Source organism: Podarcis raffonei, chromosome 4 (assembly GCF_027172205.1).
Source record: "Podarcis raffonei isolate rPodRaf1 chromosome 4, rPodRaf1.pri, whole genome shotgun sequence".
Taxonomy (NCBI): domain Eukaryota; kingdom Metazoa; phylum Chordata; class Lepidosauria; order Squamata; family Lacertidae; genus Podarcis; species Podarcis raffonei.
Window position 1 is genome coordinate 54,034,136 of NC_070605.1, and position 15,304 is coordinate 54,049,439.

The 15,304-nt window shown below is 40.5% G+C and overlaps 1 protein-coding gene across 3 annotated transcripts in view; it reads left to right on the plus strand.

Annotated features, from left to right (window-relative positions):
* ITSN1 (intersectin 1) overlaps positions 1-15,304 on the plus strand; it is an 87,340-nt gene that overhangs the window by 63,828 nt on the left and 8,208 nt on the right. For all 3 annotated transcript variants that reach the window (XM_053386636.1, XM_053386634.1, XM_053386637.1), the window contains exons 29-33: positions 9,414-9,535; positions 10,157-10,263; positions 11,383-11,566; positions 13,516-13,614; positions 14,822-14,989. In XM_053386636.1, the coding sequence (XP_053242611.1) occupies positions 9,414-9,535; positions 10,157-10,263; positions 11,383-11,566; positions 13,516-13,614; positions 14,822-14,989 (680 nt within the window). The remainder of the gene's footprint in view (positions 1-9,413; positions 9,536-10,156; positions 10,264-11,382; positions 11,567-13,515; positions 13,615-14,821; positions 14,990-15,304) is intronic.

Below are 15,304 nucleotides of genomic sequence, written 5' to 3' on the forward strand. Positions count from 1 at the left end.
CACTAGACAAGAAAATGACCTTGTCCAGTTGTTGATGAAATGGTTACTGTAAAGCCTTTGCACAATTAATCCTTCAGAAATGCAAATGCTAATAACAAACTAGACTGAATATTTCTTCTGGCCCCTGAGGGATGTTAAACTCTGAAGGCATGCACTTTGTGAAGACCCTTTTATAAATTAAACTGGATTATTGAATGATAAGGTATCTGAGGATCAAAATGGAGATTTTACATTTTATTTTTGCCTTGGGACCCAGCATTGTGGACTGTCTCTACATCTCTACAATGGAAGCATTATCTTAACACTGAGCTGCTACCATGTAGCTGTGATGATTGGCTGGTGGTCTTTAAAGTTTCAGCAGACAAAAATAAGCTTTAATAGCACTCTCCAGATAGTAATAATCTAGAACTTGGAGGCACAAAGCACCTTAAATGGAACAAGACTTTGATGAGAGTATTAAGGACAAATTCAACAGGTTTTCATATGTGTTTACAGAACTCATGAACCTTGAGAATTTTTCTGCCAGCGTTTAGTTGTGCACAGAGTGATAATGGGGTATTTTAAAGACACTTTTGGTAGCTTCAACTAAATGCCCTAATTCTTTTTCTAGGATTGATCCACCTGATTCAGTTTTAAGTACAATGAAGATAAGGTTTGAGAGCTGCATAAAATTGAAAGTTTAAAGTGGATAAAATTGAAAATCCAGCTTATTTTATTTACTTATTTTAAAAAATAGTCCTCTCAGTGGTAGCTTAGTGTCTGTGGAATGACCTCTTCACTGAAGAACTGCTGCCTCCAACCTTATGTACTTTAGATGCCAGGTAAAAACTTACCCTATTTGTCAGGGTTTTAGAGGCTTCTAATGCAGCTAACAATGTTATTTAGGTAATTGATGAGAGATTCTTAATGTTTTTGCTTATTATGTAATTCATTTATTTTTTGTAACCTCCCTGTGGCTATTTTAGTGAAGGGTGGCATGGAACTCTTAATAAAGAAAGAAAAACAAGCGTGACAGCTAAAAGAGCTTCTGGACTTGAAGAGACACTCTGTAAACTATCTCTGTTTGGATTTTGCTCTCATACTTCTTGGAATGGTGCGTGAGAGGTGCTGCAGCTACTGCCGCTCCATTACTTCCAACCTCTCAAACTTGGCATGGGAGCATCATTTTTATTCTGTGTTTAATAAGATGTCATCGAGCTATGATGCTAAATAAATTGGTCTAACCTGTAATCTGTGTACTGGGAGCCTTACAAGACAGTCAGGCAGTTGAAGTACAGAAGCAAGTACACAAATAATTTTGTCGAAGTTGATAAATCCAGTGAAATATTTAAATTCAGTATGGATCAGCAATAATTCATCCAAAGGAAATTGTTCTGTTGGACTTGTGCCTCCAGTTCTATAATTCATATTGTTCCGATACAAACATGAGAGATCTGGAGGGTGGCAACATGAGAATGGGCCTTCTCTGTGGTGGCCTCCTGTTTGCGGAATGCTCTCCCAAGGGAAGCTAGCCTGGCACCTTCATTCATATCTTTAGGTGCCAGGCAAAAACATTCCTCTTCTCTCAGGCCTTTGACTCAAGTAAGCATTTAGCCTTTTAAGCTCTGCAGGGTGGTGGTTATTGCTTTATTTGTTATAATGTTACATATTTTGATGTTTTTATACTGCAAGCTGTCCTGTGATCCTCTGATGAAGGGCAGTATATACTTTTAATAAATAAAACAGAGGAACAAATATAGCCTGAAACTATAGGCCTGTTCATTTCAAAATTCTGGCAAAGCATCATCCCAACATTTTGCTGTTAAAACTTCAGATGTGGGCTGAATCTGAGGGAGGGTTTTTCCAGATGGAAATGCAGGCTTTAGAGCTGGGTATTCTTACACCTCATGTGCTAGGATTTGTAGTTCATGTATACATTAATGCAGATGTCAGTTGGGGCATGCTCCCTTCGTGGACTTCAAGGCAGCCTTTGATAAAGGTGATTGGAAAATCAAAATAAAAACTTCCTGAAAGCATTGTTGACTGCAGATTATTGACAGCAATTAAGATACAGTATGGAGAATAAGTGCTATCTTCCATAGGCTTGCTGATTAAAAAGTGGTCCAACTACCTAGGTAGTGAAACAAGATTGTATCCTTGCCCCATTTTTCTTGTTTTTGGTTTTATTATGAGTATTTAGTGCTGCTCTCCCACCCTCACATAGGCTTAACACCACTTGCCCACTGCCCTGAGCCAGAAGTCTTCGGGCCGCAAATTATTATAAGGCTAAAATGATCCTGTTTGGCCATAAGTCACCAAAGTGCATATGATATATTGAAAGCCATAGAACTGAAATGTTATTTTCTAGAAGCGTCTTCTGTTATGTTGAAAATAGAGACAAAGTCTCATCAATTTATATGGACTTGTTAAAGGACCTGGCTCTACAAAATCAAAATTTCATCCAATGATATATGGCCTTTTCAATGGAAGACTTCTACATTTGCTCCTATAAGTTCATAAAGTTTGGTCCAACCACTAGAAATTAATTATTCACTAATACAAAAAAAAAAATTTATTGTACAGTGGCTACTTTTGCGCAGATGGCTGAAGTAACAGCCACCTTAGATTACACTGATACGTGAAGCTTGTTTGCTGTTGTGTGTCACTTGACATTGGGCAGTTTTAACACCAATGGGGCCCTTTTGTATGTGCTCCTTTCTTTACTGCCCAATTATTGGTTTGTTTTATTGTTTTTGTTCTGTTGCATGTCTGTTAGAGCCAGTGATCAAAACAAACTGAACTGAATGGATAAACTAGTTACCCATGAACTGCATGTGTTGAGTAGAGAAACGAAGTCAGAAAGTGTGCCTTGGGATAGGAACATACTGTGATTTCAGCGGCTCTACTCTAGAGTATTACAAACACTGAACATTCGTCTCCCCTCTCCTATAGATAAATCTCTTCACTGCCCATTTAACCTGAGTATGAGTAGCCCATGCATTCCTTACTTTCAATATAAATAACTAACCAATTACTTCAGATCATGACTTTGAACTCCTCTTCAGAGAGTGTGTGAATTCAAAGAAGCAAGAGATGCTTGATTTGTATTGCAGAAGACCTATTGTTTTGGACCTGGGTTTGTTTTAATCACTTTGCTGCATCTCCAGAGCAGTGAAAATGAAAACAAGAACTGGTTTTCTGGGCCAAGATTAGGGAATTCCAGGTGTAGTGGTTGAGAGTGGTAGACTCGTAATCTGGGGAACCGGGTTCGCGTCTCCGCTCCTCCACATGCAGCTGCTGGGTGACCTTGGGCCAGTCACACTTCTCTGAAGTCTCTCAGCCCCACTCACCTCACAGAGTGTTTGTTGTGGGGGAGGAAGGGAAAGGAGAATGTTAGCCGCTTTGAGACTCCTTCGGGTAGTGATAAAGCGGGATATTAAATCCAAACTCTTCTTCTGTGTCAACAGGAGCAAGAAAGAAAGTAAATGCAGGGCACTTTATCAAAAGCTATTTGTAAGGATAGTTCTTTGGAACCCAATCTGTTCAGAGGTAATGTGCTTTTGAGTATCAGATGTGTGCTGCCACTGCGCACACACCCTGATGGCGAGAGAAAATGTTTCTGTGAACAATTGAGGCCACAAAATAAAAGGGCTGGCAGTAGTTCTATGACATTTTTAAGAAGAATTCGAATTTATGTGCAGTAATTTGTTGCTTAACTATTCTATCATGTTGACCAGAATGGCGGAGCAATCAATTTACAAGGTCCCGAGTTATAGTAACTTGCATACTTTACATCTGTGAGCTGACACCAATGGATCAATTGGTTTCATCCCACCACTGTCATTGGGTAATAACTCCATTAAAACCAAAGGCAGGTAGAGCTGGCCCCCTCAAATTCTAGCTTCACTCTGATGTTCATAAGAAACCACTCCAGGTCTTTGAAGTTTCACAAGTCGAGTCTCTCCCATTTCTAGAATCCCACCCCTTGTCTCTTCTCTAGCAAATCACCAAGTTTACTAGATTAATTGGATAAGTTAGTGCAAGACAGCCAGAAAAAGAGAATATTGTAGCATCCAGCAGCATTCTAAGAATATGGCCTTCCATTGAAATGGTACCGTAATTATGCTGGTCAAGTGTACTGAGCTCTAAGGTGCCACAAAGATTGTAAGATATTTTGCATATTTGAAATACTATTAAAACGATCTTCATACAGAACTTGTCATTCATTACAAATTGCCATATTAAGATTCTGACCTAATCATATACATCAAGGGTAGCTAACCAATGACCTGTGGGCTGCATACAGTCAAGAGGTTTTGGGTGATCCACAGGGATCTCCAACAATTATGTGTCTTAATTTTTATTTATTTGTTGGTGATTTTCTCTCTCCCCTGCTCCTATATACACTTTTTCTGTCGTTAATTACTTTCCTTGGGCTTCCCTGATTGTCCTTGGGTTATTTTCTCCACTTTTAAGTCAGCTGGGGCTTCTAAACTAATTGATTATTTCCTGTTGCTGCTTCTGTGTTATTAATAGTGCTACTTAGCAGACTTATTAGCAGACTGTTCACTAAAAAAAGGAAAAGGAAATACTGATAGATGGGAACAGACTGACTTTGGATGGAAGACACAATACGTTATCTTATTAACCTTTATTTTATTCGGAAAAATATAATTGAATTTAAAAATTAAAAGAAAATACAAATCGAATGTGTTTGGGAAGGGATTAGACTGACTTTGCATGGAAAGAAAATGAAATATATGAACTTTCCACTCTTTTCTGCCTCCGCCACACCCATCATACCATGCAGCCCTGCTTAGGGAAGTTTTTAATGACTGATGTTTTAATGTATTTTTAATCTTTTGTTTTAAGCCGCCCAGAGTGGCTGGGAAAACCCAGCCAGATGGGCGGGGTATTAAAAATTATTATTATCATTATCATCATTATAATAATAATATTATGCAGCTCTTGGAGGGTTGGTCACGGGTCAGTGCAGCCCTTGGCCTAAAGAACATTAATCACCCCTGATATATATCATTAACCTCCCTTGGAGATAGTTATTGTTCTGGAAAGAGATGCATTCCTAAATAGAGAAAAAGGAGGTGGCCGAGTGATACGTGATTTTTCATTTGCAAATGACACAATGTTTCATTTTTGAAATGTGTTACTTATTTTCACAATAAAGTAGAGAAACCTGCTGCTGTTGGAACTGAGTTTTGCTTCTTAAATTATTTTCCTCACATCCCTAAGATTCTTACTGTAAGAGCTGTTGTGTTTTATCTTCAATTTGATTAAGAAGTGGCTATAACTTAGATGACACTTCCTCTAAGTAAGACAAGCATTTCACTGACATTTTATTTGATAAAATATATTAACTGTATTTGATACTTCCATGTTGTTGATGGGCAACTGAAAGCAAAACAAGGAAATATCCATCTATCTATTTGCCTGTCTCATGTTCATATTGGTCTTCTAGTAAGATGCACCCTCCTCCACTATACAGGGCATTCATATACCAGAAGCCAAGCTGACACTGGAACAGCTGTCAGAAGAACATGAGATTCTTAATATCAGGGTCATGGGTTTGAGCCCCACACTGGGCAAAAGACTCCTGCATTGCAAGGGGTTGGAGTAGATGACCCTTGAGGTCCTTTCCAACTCTACAATCCTATGACACGCGACATGGATTCTTCATCACAGCAGGGAGTCAATTAGTGGAGCACAGCATTGTCTGTCCCTGTGCTGCTAATTGCGTTCGTGCTTATTCTGAATTGCAACCAACCTTCAAGTAAATGTAATAGCTTCTGCCAACGTTATTCCGTTCCTTACTATTTTAGGCTGTAGATTCATTGGGAACAAGAATATAGCTATCTTACCTACGAAACTCATTAAGGAGTCATGTCCACTGGTGGCACAGAATACATAATAATAATTTCCTATTGACGTATTTTTCGCTCCATAAGATGCACTTTTTTCCTCCTAAAAAATAAGGGGAAATGTCTGTGCATCTTATCGAGCGAATGTGTGGTCAATCGCTGGCTCCCTTTCTGGCTCCGCTCCCTTGCCCAGGCCTCCATTGTTGAAGACGGAGGCTGTTTGTTTCCCTAGCGACATGTGACTGGCTGATTAGATTATCTGTCTGGAAACTGTAGAAACGGCTCCCTTTCCTTTCCTAAAGAAGATGCAGAACTGTGAGTTGAACCCCATAAAAACAGAATTTTGTCCCTTTGCAATGTAAGCTCAACAACTTTGAGCTAATCCTCAAAAAAGGGGCTTTCCCCCTTTGCAAAAGAAGCTGCACAACTGTGAGCTGATCCTCCCAAAACGGGGCTTTCCCCCTTTCCTCCTCTTAAAACTAGGTGCGTCTTATGGAGCGAAAAATAGGGTACCTGCTGTTGCAAAGGCTGGGAATGCTTAAAATCAAAGCCCAACCCAGGCATTCACGGTAGAGCAGCAACTGCTTCTGTGGGACATCAGTGAGCCTAGTTCCTGCTGTGTGAGAACCAGATCTGTCTTTGCCCCTAAAATGTCAGCCTAGCAGTTCCCACCAACTTCCAGCAGTGGTGCAGGCTGGTGGGATAGCATGTCAGCTGGAGACAGAAATACATCTGCTGCAGTTTGCCCTCCACATCATCACAGTATGCTGAGTGAGGGGACACAAAATAATAATATTTTTATACAGGGACCTACTCAAAGCTAGGCTGTGGTCAGACGTGTGATAGAGTGGCCACAATTATTATGTATTTAGGGCACCAAATCAGAGGTCCATACAATGGTACCTTGGAACTTGAACAGAATCTGTTCCGGAAGTCTGTTCAATTTCCAAAATGTTCGGAAACCAAAATGTTCGGAAACCTGCAGCCAATCGGAAGCCGCGGAAGTTGCATCAGACATTCGGGTTCCAAAGAACATTTGCGAACCAGAACACTCACTTCTGGGTTTGCGGCATTCAGGAGCCAAAACGTTTGACTCACAAGGTGTTCGGGATCCAAGTTACGACTGTATTACTAAAATCTGCTCCTGTCCACATGATTGCCATGATTATTAAGTATGAGTTAAGTATCTCTGAACTGTCTTGAAAAGCCCCCTACTGCTAACTTGTCCCTCATTATGCTGAAATACTATAGGTTGTCGTTATTATTTTTAAAAGAAAACACTGCTTTAAAAAATGATGAAAACTTCTAAAAAGTGATATTAAGAATTAGTATAGTATATGATTAGGTCAATACTATGGAATTAGTATTGGTGTATTACCTGATGTAAGTACTTTTTGTTACTTAATGGCAGTACTCTTCAGTCATTGGGCTGCCGTTGTGTGGTGTAGTGGTTAAGAGCGATGGACTCGTAATCTGGGGAACCGGGTTCGCGTCTCCGCTCCTCCACATGCAGCTGCTGGGTGACCTTGGGCCAGTCACACTTCTCTGAAGTCTCTCAGCCCCACTCACCTCACAGAGTGTTTGTTGTGGGGGAGGAAGGGAAAGGAGAATGTTAGCCGCTTTGAGACTCCTTCGGGTAGTGATAAAGCGGGATATCAAATCCAAACTACTCCTCCTCCTCCTCCTCCTCCTCTTCTTCTTCTTCTTCCTTACTGTCAAATCAAAAGGCAGGAGGCAGCATCAGAAAGGGGACGGCATGTGAAAAGATGCAAACCAAATCCCACTGAACAGAATGGGTTTATTGATGAAGAACTGAAATAGTAATAATACAATACATTTCAGCTAAAGTCTTCCTCCAGGATGAATCTGATACTGTGTTTCTTCAGAGAGAATAGTGCCCCCGTATTTGTTATTTGGCTCCATCTGCAATCAGCCCAAGCTGGCATGGCCAACAGCCAGGGATGATGATGAGAGATGTAGTTCAGTGTCTGGAGGACCACAGGCTTCCAACCATGACCTTGTAGATCTAATTTCACTGATAACCCTGGCAACCAACTTGAGCAAAAAATACCCCACTTAAACTGCCTAAAATTAACTGTGTTATTGGGGCTGCAAACTGACGTGAGATTGTGACTTCTGTTCTGTGAAAGAAACAACTTGGATGAGCTATTTCTAAAAAAATATTTTTGGCTAAAGTCAGCTACCTGCATATTGTTAGAGCTGGCTATCAAAGAAAGGCTACCTAATTTAAAAAGAAGCATTGAATCGGAATGCCTCTGAGGAATATTTTGAATCAAAATGCGTTTTATCATGATTTTTATGCTACAAGAACAAACCTCCTTATTCAGCAATCAGCATAAGCTTGAGACTTGCCTCTTATTGCTGTGAGTACAGATTTTAATAATATAGTATGCCTCTTTTCATCTTGCACATGGGGCTCCAAGGTGAACAATTGCTCAATATAATTTTTCCCTAGCTATAGGGCACCTCTCCAGAAAGATCTGCATTTGTGGGTTCGTCAAGCTTCAGATTTGGATCTTGGGAACATACGAAGCTGCCTTCTATTGAGTCCAAGCATTGGATCATCTAGCTCATTTTTATCTACAGTGACTCTCCAGGGTGTCAAACAGGCCCTTTCCCAGAATTAGCTAGGGATGCCAGGGATTCAACTTGGGACCTTCAGCATGTAAAAATTGTGCTCTACCACTGAGTTACTGCCTCTCCCCAAATGGTGTTGGCCATTTGTCTAGTTGTTAAAGTCTGTATACCAGAGTAGGCTCTCAACTTTGGCATCTAAAAGCATGACACTCAGATCCTGGTGGAAATGAGTTGCTTGTCACATCAGAAAGAAGAGATCACCCTGAAGTCTTAATGTAAGCTTTTTTTTTTTTTTAATTTAGCAGTTTTCTAGATTGGGCTTCAGTTAAGCATTCTAGGTAGCGTAAGATAAAGAATGATAAAATCTCAGTGTAAATTATAAAACTGAATTTAGATAAGCAAAACGGGGCACCTGTGTAAAAATTCAGTCCAAAATTTAATGAAAGTATTAAACAATCAATATCGCCAGTTCAAAGATGCTTTCCAAAGTGCTATCAACTGAAAATTGAATCCAGTGTACAATCTCTTCAGAGAATATTCCTTCCTAGGTGTATAAACATAGAGAGTTCTGTCTCAGTAACACAATGCAATGGAGGTGGTTCCAACCAATGCCTTATAATTTACCTTTTGCTTTGTCTGAAAGCTTAGTTTATCAGCTTTAAATAGGTCAGCACAATAGACCTAGTTCTGGCTGACACTGTAAGTCGTTGTCACTTCAGGCACATGTTAAGCCTCAGCCTGCACTCTGAAGTGGTTGAATTCAAACACAGGTTTACCATTTCCAAGAAAATTATGCCTTGGGTGCAGTTTTAACCCTCTTTTCAAACAAGCCAGACATCCCACACATTCCATTCTGTGCTATTTGTAGCACAGATAACTCAGCATCGTAACTTGCCTTTTATGAGGAATTGGGTTAGTGTTCCAAAGAGTGAATGCTGTTCCTTTCCTTGTGTTTTCCAGGGTGTGCTGATCTGCACCTCCTAGACATGTTGACACCTACTGAAAGGAAACGGCAGGGCTACATCCATGAACTCATAGTAACAGAAGAGAACTATGTGAATGACTTGCAGTTGGTAACAGAGGTGAGGCTGACTGTACACATTTTAACAACTTCTCCTGGTGTGTTTTCTCACCCTGGCCTCATCGTAAAAGGGGTCAAAGATGAAATTTTTGAAACCCTGAGCTCTGGAGACCTTTGCAGGATTGTATGGGAATTGTGCAACTTGAGAACTTTGGAAATCAAAACTGTGTGTCCCAGTTATCCCGTGACCAATAGCTTCCCTGAAGGAGACTGCAAACTAATAGGAAAATAAAAGGCATTTTTTGTTCACTGTTTTTCTGAAGGCAGTATTTTTGGAAGGGACTAAAAAAATACAGGCTTAAATCTAACAGTTTATTGCAGTTTCCTATAGGAGAAGTCAGCATGTAGTGTCCCCCCCCCAACTATTCTAATAGGTGTGGATATGATCCCGCTGCAGTTAAGGCTATTGAGCTCTGATTGCTTTGAATGGGAGAGTTAAGTATCTTCCACTGAAACCAAAGGAATTAAAAAGTGCTTATCTTTGACTGCATTTCACTCCATCAAATGATCAGAATGAGGCAGGAAGTGAGATCTGCAGAGCTTTAATTCAAAGCAGTGGCTGCAGATGAATCACGGTGAATAGGCTTATTGTGTGTTCTAAATTGTTCATTTGAATCTGCAGATCTTCCAGAAGCCACTGATGGACTCCGAGCTGTTGACAGAAAAAGAGGTTGCTATGATTTTTGTAAATTGGAAAGAGCTGATTATGTGCAATATCAAACTACTGAAGTAAGTTGCTTTTGAAAACATTTTATTGCCAATTACATATTTGGATGCTTTCTCCTTCATTGTCCTCATTTTTCAGCAGCACTTGAAAAGAAAAAAAATATTGTAGGGATTGAAATAATGCATTTTTCTTAAGTCTGGTTTTTCCTTTCATGATGATGGCTGAATATGGTTTGTGCAAAGGGAGGGTATATAAATCTTTACATAGGTAGAACGTAGTTGCAAAATATGATGGTGCAGTAAAGAATCAATGTGCATTTACAAAAATTTTCACCAGATATCTTTTGAAGTCATAGTCAAGTTTTTAATGGGCATGTTTCTAGTGAGACACATTACACTCCAGCAACTTATGAATCCTACCATGCAATTTATTTTCTCCTTTTTTAAGCAGTCTCTTCTTTTTGTGCAGATCTTGGGTTCGTAAGTGATGGGCATTTTTAACAGGCCATTTCCAAACAAGCAATGGGAGATCACTACTCACGTCATCCTCTATAACCAGCTGGCTGTTAGGTGCTTAGGAAACACACTACGCAAGGGACAGGTAGGTGGGACAAGCCACGTGTCAATCATCTGGTGTCAGGAGCTTGACAAGTGTGCTGTTGCACCCACCTGCCAGAGTTAACCTGCTAGGCCAAAGAAGTTTCCTACCCCTGTTCTATATTAACACATAAATTATGGCTAACCTGTTACGGTTTGATTGATCTGACTTCAGTATCACTTTATACTACTATAAAACCTCAAAGCAATTTACAATAAGATAGCATTGTTTCATTACCATAATAGATCTCTGCTGCTTTTATATGGAAACATAGTAAAGGTAAAGGGACCCCTGACCATTAGGTCCAGTCGTGGCCGACTCTGGGGTTGCGGCGCTCATCTTGCTTTATTGGCCGAGGGAGCCGGCGTACAGCTTCCGGGTCATGTGGCCAGCATGACTAAGCCGCTTCTGGTGAACCAGAGCAGCGCACGGAAATGCTGTTTACCTTCCTGCCAGAGTGGTACCTATTTATCTACTTGCACTTTGACGTGCTTTCGAACTGCTAGGTTGGCAGGAGACATAGTACAACTATATTAAACTGAACATGTATCAACATCTCTCCCCGTTTTCTGTTTTGCGTTCAGGGCACTGCGTGTTCGTAAGAAAATGTCAGGAGAGAGGATGCCTGTCAAAATGATTGGCGATATCCTGACAGCACAGCTTCCGCACATGCAGCCTTACATTCGATTCTGTAGCTGCCAGCTGAACGGAGCAGCCCTCATCCAGCAGAAGACAGACGAAGTCCCCGAGTTCAAGGACTTCGTTAAAGTAAGAAAATATCCACTTCGTTAATTTATTCAAAGAAACTCGTGCATCTACTTTCTGGGTTTATTTAAAAAGAGCCATATAGGAATTGTAACCAAAAGCAGCTTCACACATTTTAACTGATTTCTCTGCATTCGTCCTATACTAGTGACCAATTGACTGGAAATTAGCTGAAAGTAGCAGTAGAGATAGTCATTACACTGCCACCTAGGGTTGCCAATCAGGATCCTGATTCCGTCATGATTCTCTATACCTGGGTCATGGTTTAGAGATCTGTCAACAAGCCTTTTGACATCTTTTCAAACTGGAGTCCTCTATACATTGTGGCAGGTTGCTTTTGAAAATCGGCAGAGTTTCAAAAACAGTTTGTGATTTGGCATGGCAGACTGCATATATATTATATATATATCCCCTTGAGTGCACAAAAGAGGCATGAAGAGTTCTGCTTGCTCGGGCCAAGGACCCATCTGTTCCCAAAATCCTGTTTCCAAAAGTGGCCAACCATATCCTTCTGGAAGGAGGATCCCAATAAAAAGCTGTTTGTATTTCCAACGTTGTGAAAAAATTCTGCACTCTTGCTATGAATAGACAATAGAGGTTCACGGCAAGCGAGCGAAGAAAATATATCTATTATATAATATTACATGCTCCCCCAGGGCACAGTGCCTTTGCGCTGAAGGACATAACAGAGCCTTGGTTCTTCCCCCACCCCAGTGTGGATCTTAGTCTTTCAGAAGTAACGACAGAACTATATGAGTCTCTCATATTCTGCCTAGCACTTCCCTCCTCGTGGTCACAGGATATTAGCTCTCTGTTCCCCCTAATGACCTGATGCGGTAGTTGTAGTGTGCCTATACACATGCACCAGGGTAGTATAGAGAAATCTTCTGCATGTGGGTATTGTGCCCATTCAGAAAAGGATTGTACGCAAGAATTGGAAATGGAAATTTTCTTTTTTACCCTTGCTTATGTGAATTGGTTGTAAATACTCTTCGGCTTTGTATCCCCTTCTTTCCATTCTGGGAAAGGAGCATGGGGTGGGAGGGGTGTCTTGCCTTGCCCATTGTACCGTATTTTTCACCCTATAGGACGCACCGGCCCATAGGACGCACCTAGTTTTTTTTGGGGGGGGGGGGATAAAGTCTCGCTCTCCAAGTTTCAGCGAAAGCCTGCATTCGCCCCATAGGACGCACACAGATTTCCCCTTCATTTTTGGAGGGGAAAAGTGCGTCCTATAGGGCGAAAAATATGGTACTTGTGGAATGATGGCGTTATTTTGAGAGTTCTGTTTTTAAAACCTAGTTGGCTTTCCCCCTCCCCGCCTTCTCGTTTGGCCTTGCTGAAGCATGTGTGTTGACAGATAATTAGATACAGGAAGGTGTTAAATGCTGGATTTTCACTGCTCTACACATTATAGACAGTGTGATTCCTCCCAATACAACACATAACATAAATGAAATAACGTGTGGTATACCAACACAGGCCTGAAAACACTTGAACAGTTCTTTCCTTGAGGCATACGCTTAACTGTTTTACAGAATCTTAGGATACAACAAACAACTAGTAATTGTGATCCAGGCCTCATTTTTAAAGTATTCTGTCTCTGCCACCTAAGGGAAACAATGTTTGAGATCACATAATAAAAAGTCTACTTGGATTAAAAATGTTGACTTAAATGTGCCAATAAAAGAACCGCCTGCTTATTTCCAACCACAAAAGACCATTTATGGCCTCAAGAACAGACCTAGCCTTTGTCAACGTTCTGAAGGAAGAACACTTCACAACTGGTGAGCAACCACTGAAATTGCTTCCTGGCATGTCCTCACCACTCCAAGGAAGCCACATTTGTAGAGAATAAATGGAGACCACAGTGTGCTTTGGGCATTTTTATAAATACTTGTGTCTGACCTTCATAAACTAGCTGCCAACATTTCTTGCTCTCAATATTTCAGAGGTTAGCTATGGAGCCTCGCTGTAAAGGAATGCCGTTGTCAAGTTTTCTGCTAAAGCCTATGCAACGAGTAACGCGATATCCTCTGATAATTAAAAATGTAAGTCCTTTTGCTAATGTGTAGAAATATGTTGCCAAAACTGCTATAGTTAAGAAGCCACAGTCAGAGTTTAAGTTTTTCTTGCATGGGATCCGTATTTCTATAGTCTATTAACTCATGAGGATGTGCAGTATGTCCGAATTCAAATCGGGGATGCAAAGGAACAATAGGGAGCACATTAAAAGTTAGTATTCTTTCAACTGGGTGCCTTGCACAACTTCTGGTGTCTTCTATAGGACAACAGAAAAAGACAGCAAAATGCTGAATTTTTGATGCAAAGGAAGATCCGGGAACACGCTTAGAGTGAGCTCCTGATTCTTCTTCTTCTTCTTCTTCTTCTTCTTCTTCTTCTTCTTCTTCTTCTTCTTCTTCTTCTTTTTGGTCATGGCTTGAACTTTTCCACACATGAAATTGGGCTCAGGACATGGTGGTCTGCCCAGAATGGCCCAGCAGGCCAACTGCTTGCTGGGCCTACTGACTGTGAGTCAGTAGATTAAGAATGACTCCCCTGAAAACCTCAGTGATTGGACAGGTATATAACCAATTAGGTGGCTCTTGGGGTATCTTGAACCCAGGTTGGTAAAGGCCTTATAAATTAATACAGGTACCTTGAACCTGGCCCTGTAGTGTCTAGGCAGCTGGTGCAAGCTTTTGAGCATGGGAGTTATTTGCTGGCAATAGTCTTTTCCCATCAACAGTCTAGCTGCAGCGTTTTGCCCCACTTGGTGCAAAAGAGAAATCTTTCCCCTTCTTAGTGCAAGTTGTTTTCTTTAGTTATGTGAATTGTTTGTAGCCTGGGGTAAGAGGACTGTTCTCTTCCTCATCTTTCTTCACCTCCAGCATGCAGTTTAATCAGAAGGATAGCCCCTGACCTACAGGGCAAAAACTCCAGTGGGGACGGATCAGGCCCATTTTTCTTTAAATAAATGATTGTGTAAGAGAATGAAATGTTCCATTTTTATTAGATTAACACAGGGAAGATAAAAAAGGGATTGATTTGAAGAGAAGTAATCTTTATAGCGTTTTGGCAATCAAGAGGCAGTGATGTTTTTCTTTTCATTGATTTAGGGCAGGATTTATTTAATAACATTTACTTTGGGTGCTTAATGTTCTTTATATCTGTAAAGATATATTTAATTTTTCAGGTGCTTAAGAAGGAATAGATATGCAGTTTTATAAGAACCTGATCCAGTTTATTTGCCTGCAGATATTAGAAAATACTCCTGAAAATCACCCTGATCACAGCCACTTGAAACAGGCTTTGGAGAAAGCGGAAGAACTTTGTTCTCAGGTTAATGAAGGGGTGCGTGAGAAGGAGAACTCAGACAGGCTTGAATGGATCCAGGCTCACGTTCAGTGTGAAGGACTATCAGAGGTAAAGCTGAAATACGTAGAATCAGACTGTAGTTACTAATCTTCCAGAAAAGATGGCTTATGAAACAATGTTGATAAACTTCTCTAGCTAAAGAGATGCTGGTAAGTCTTCACAAATTCATTCTGCTCTTCATTTGGCATTTTTTCCTGCCAATTTTCTCTTTCCACTTATCTCTTGAACCCGTTACATCAGCCATCTGTCACTTAACGTTTCTGCAATGAAATGAAGACCACAGCTTTTATTCAGTTCATAATTTCCCTCTCCTCTCCAAAATAAAGTATGTTGCAAAATCTAGCTTTGATTCAGAAAAGTTAA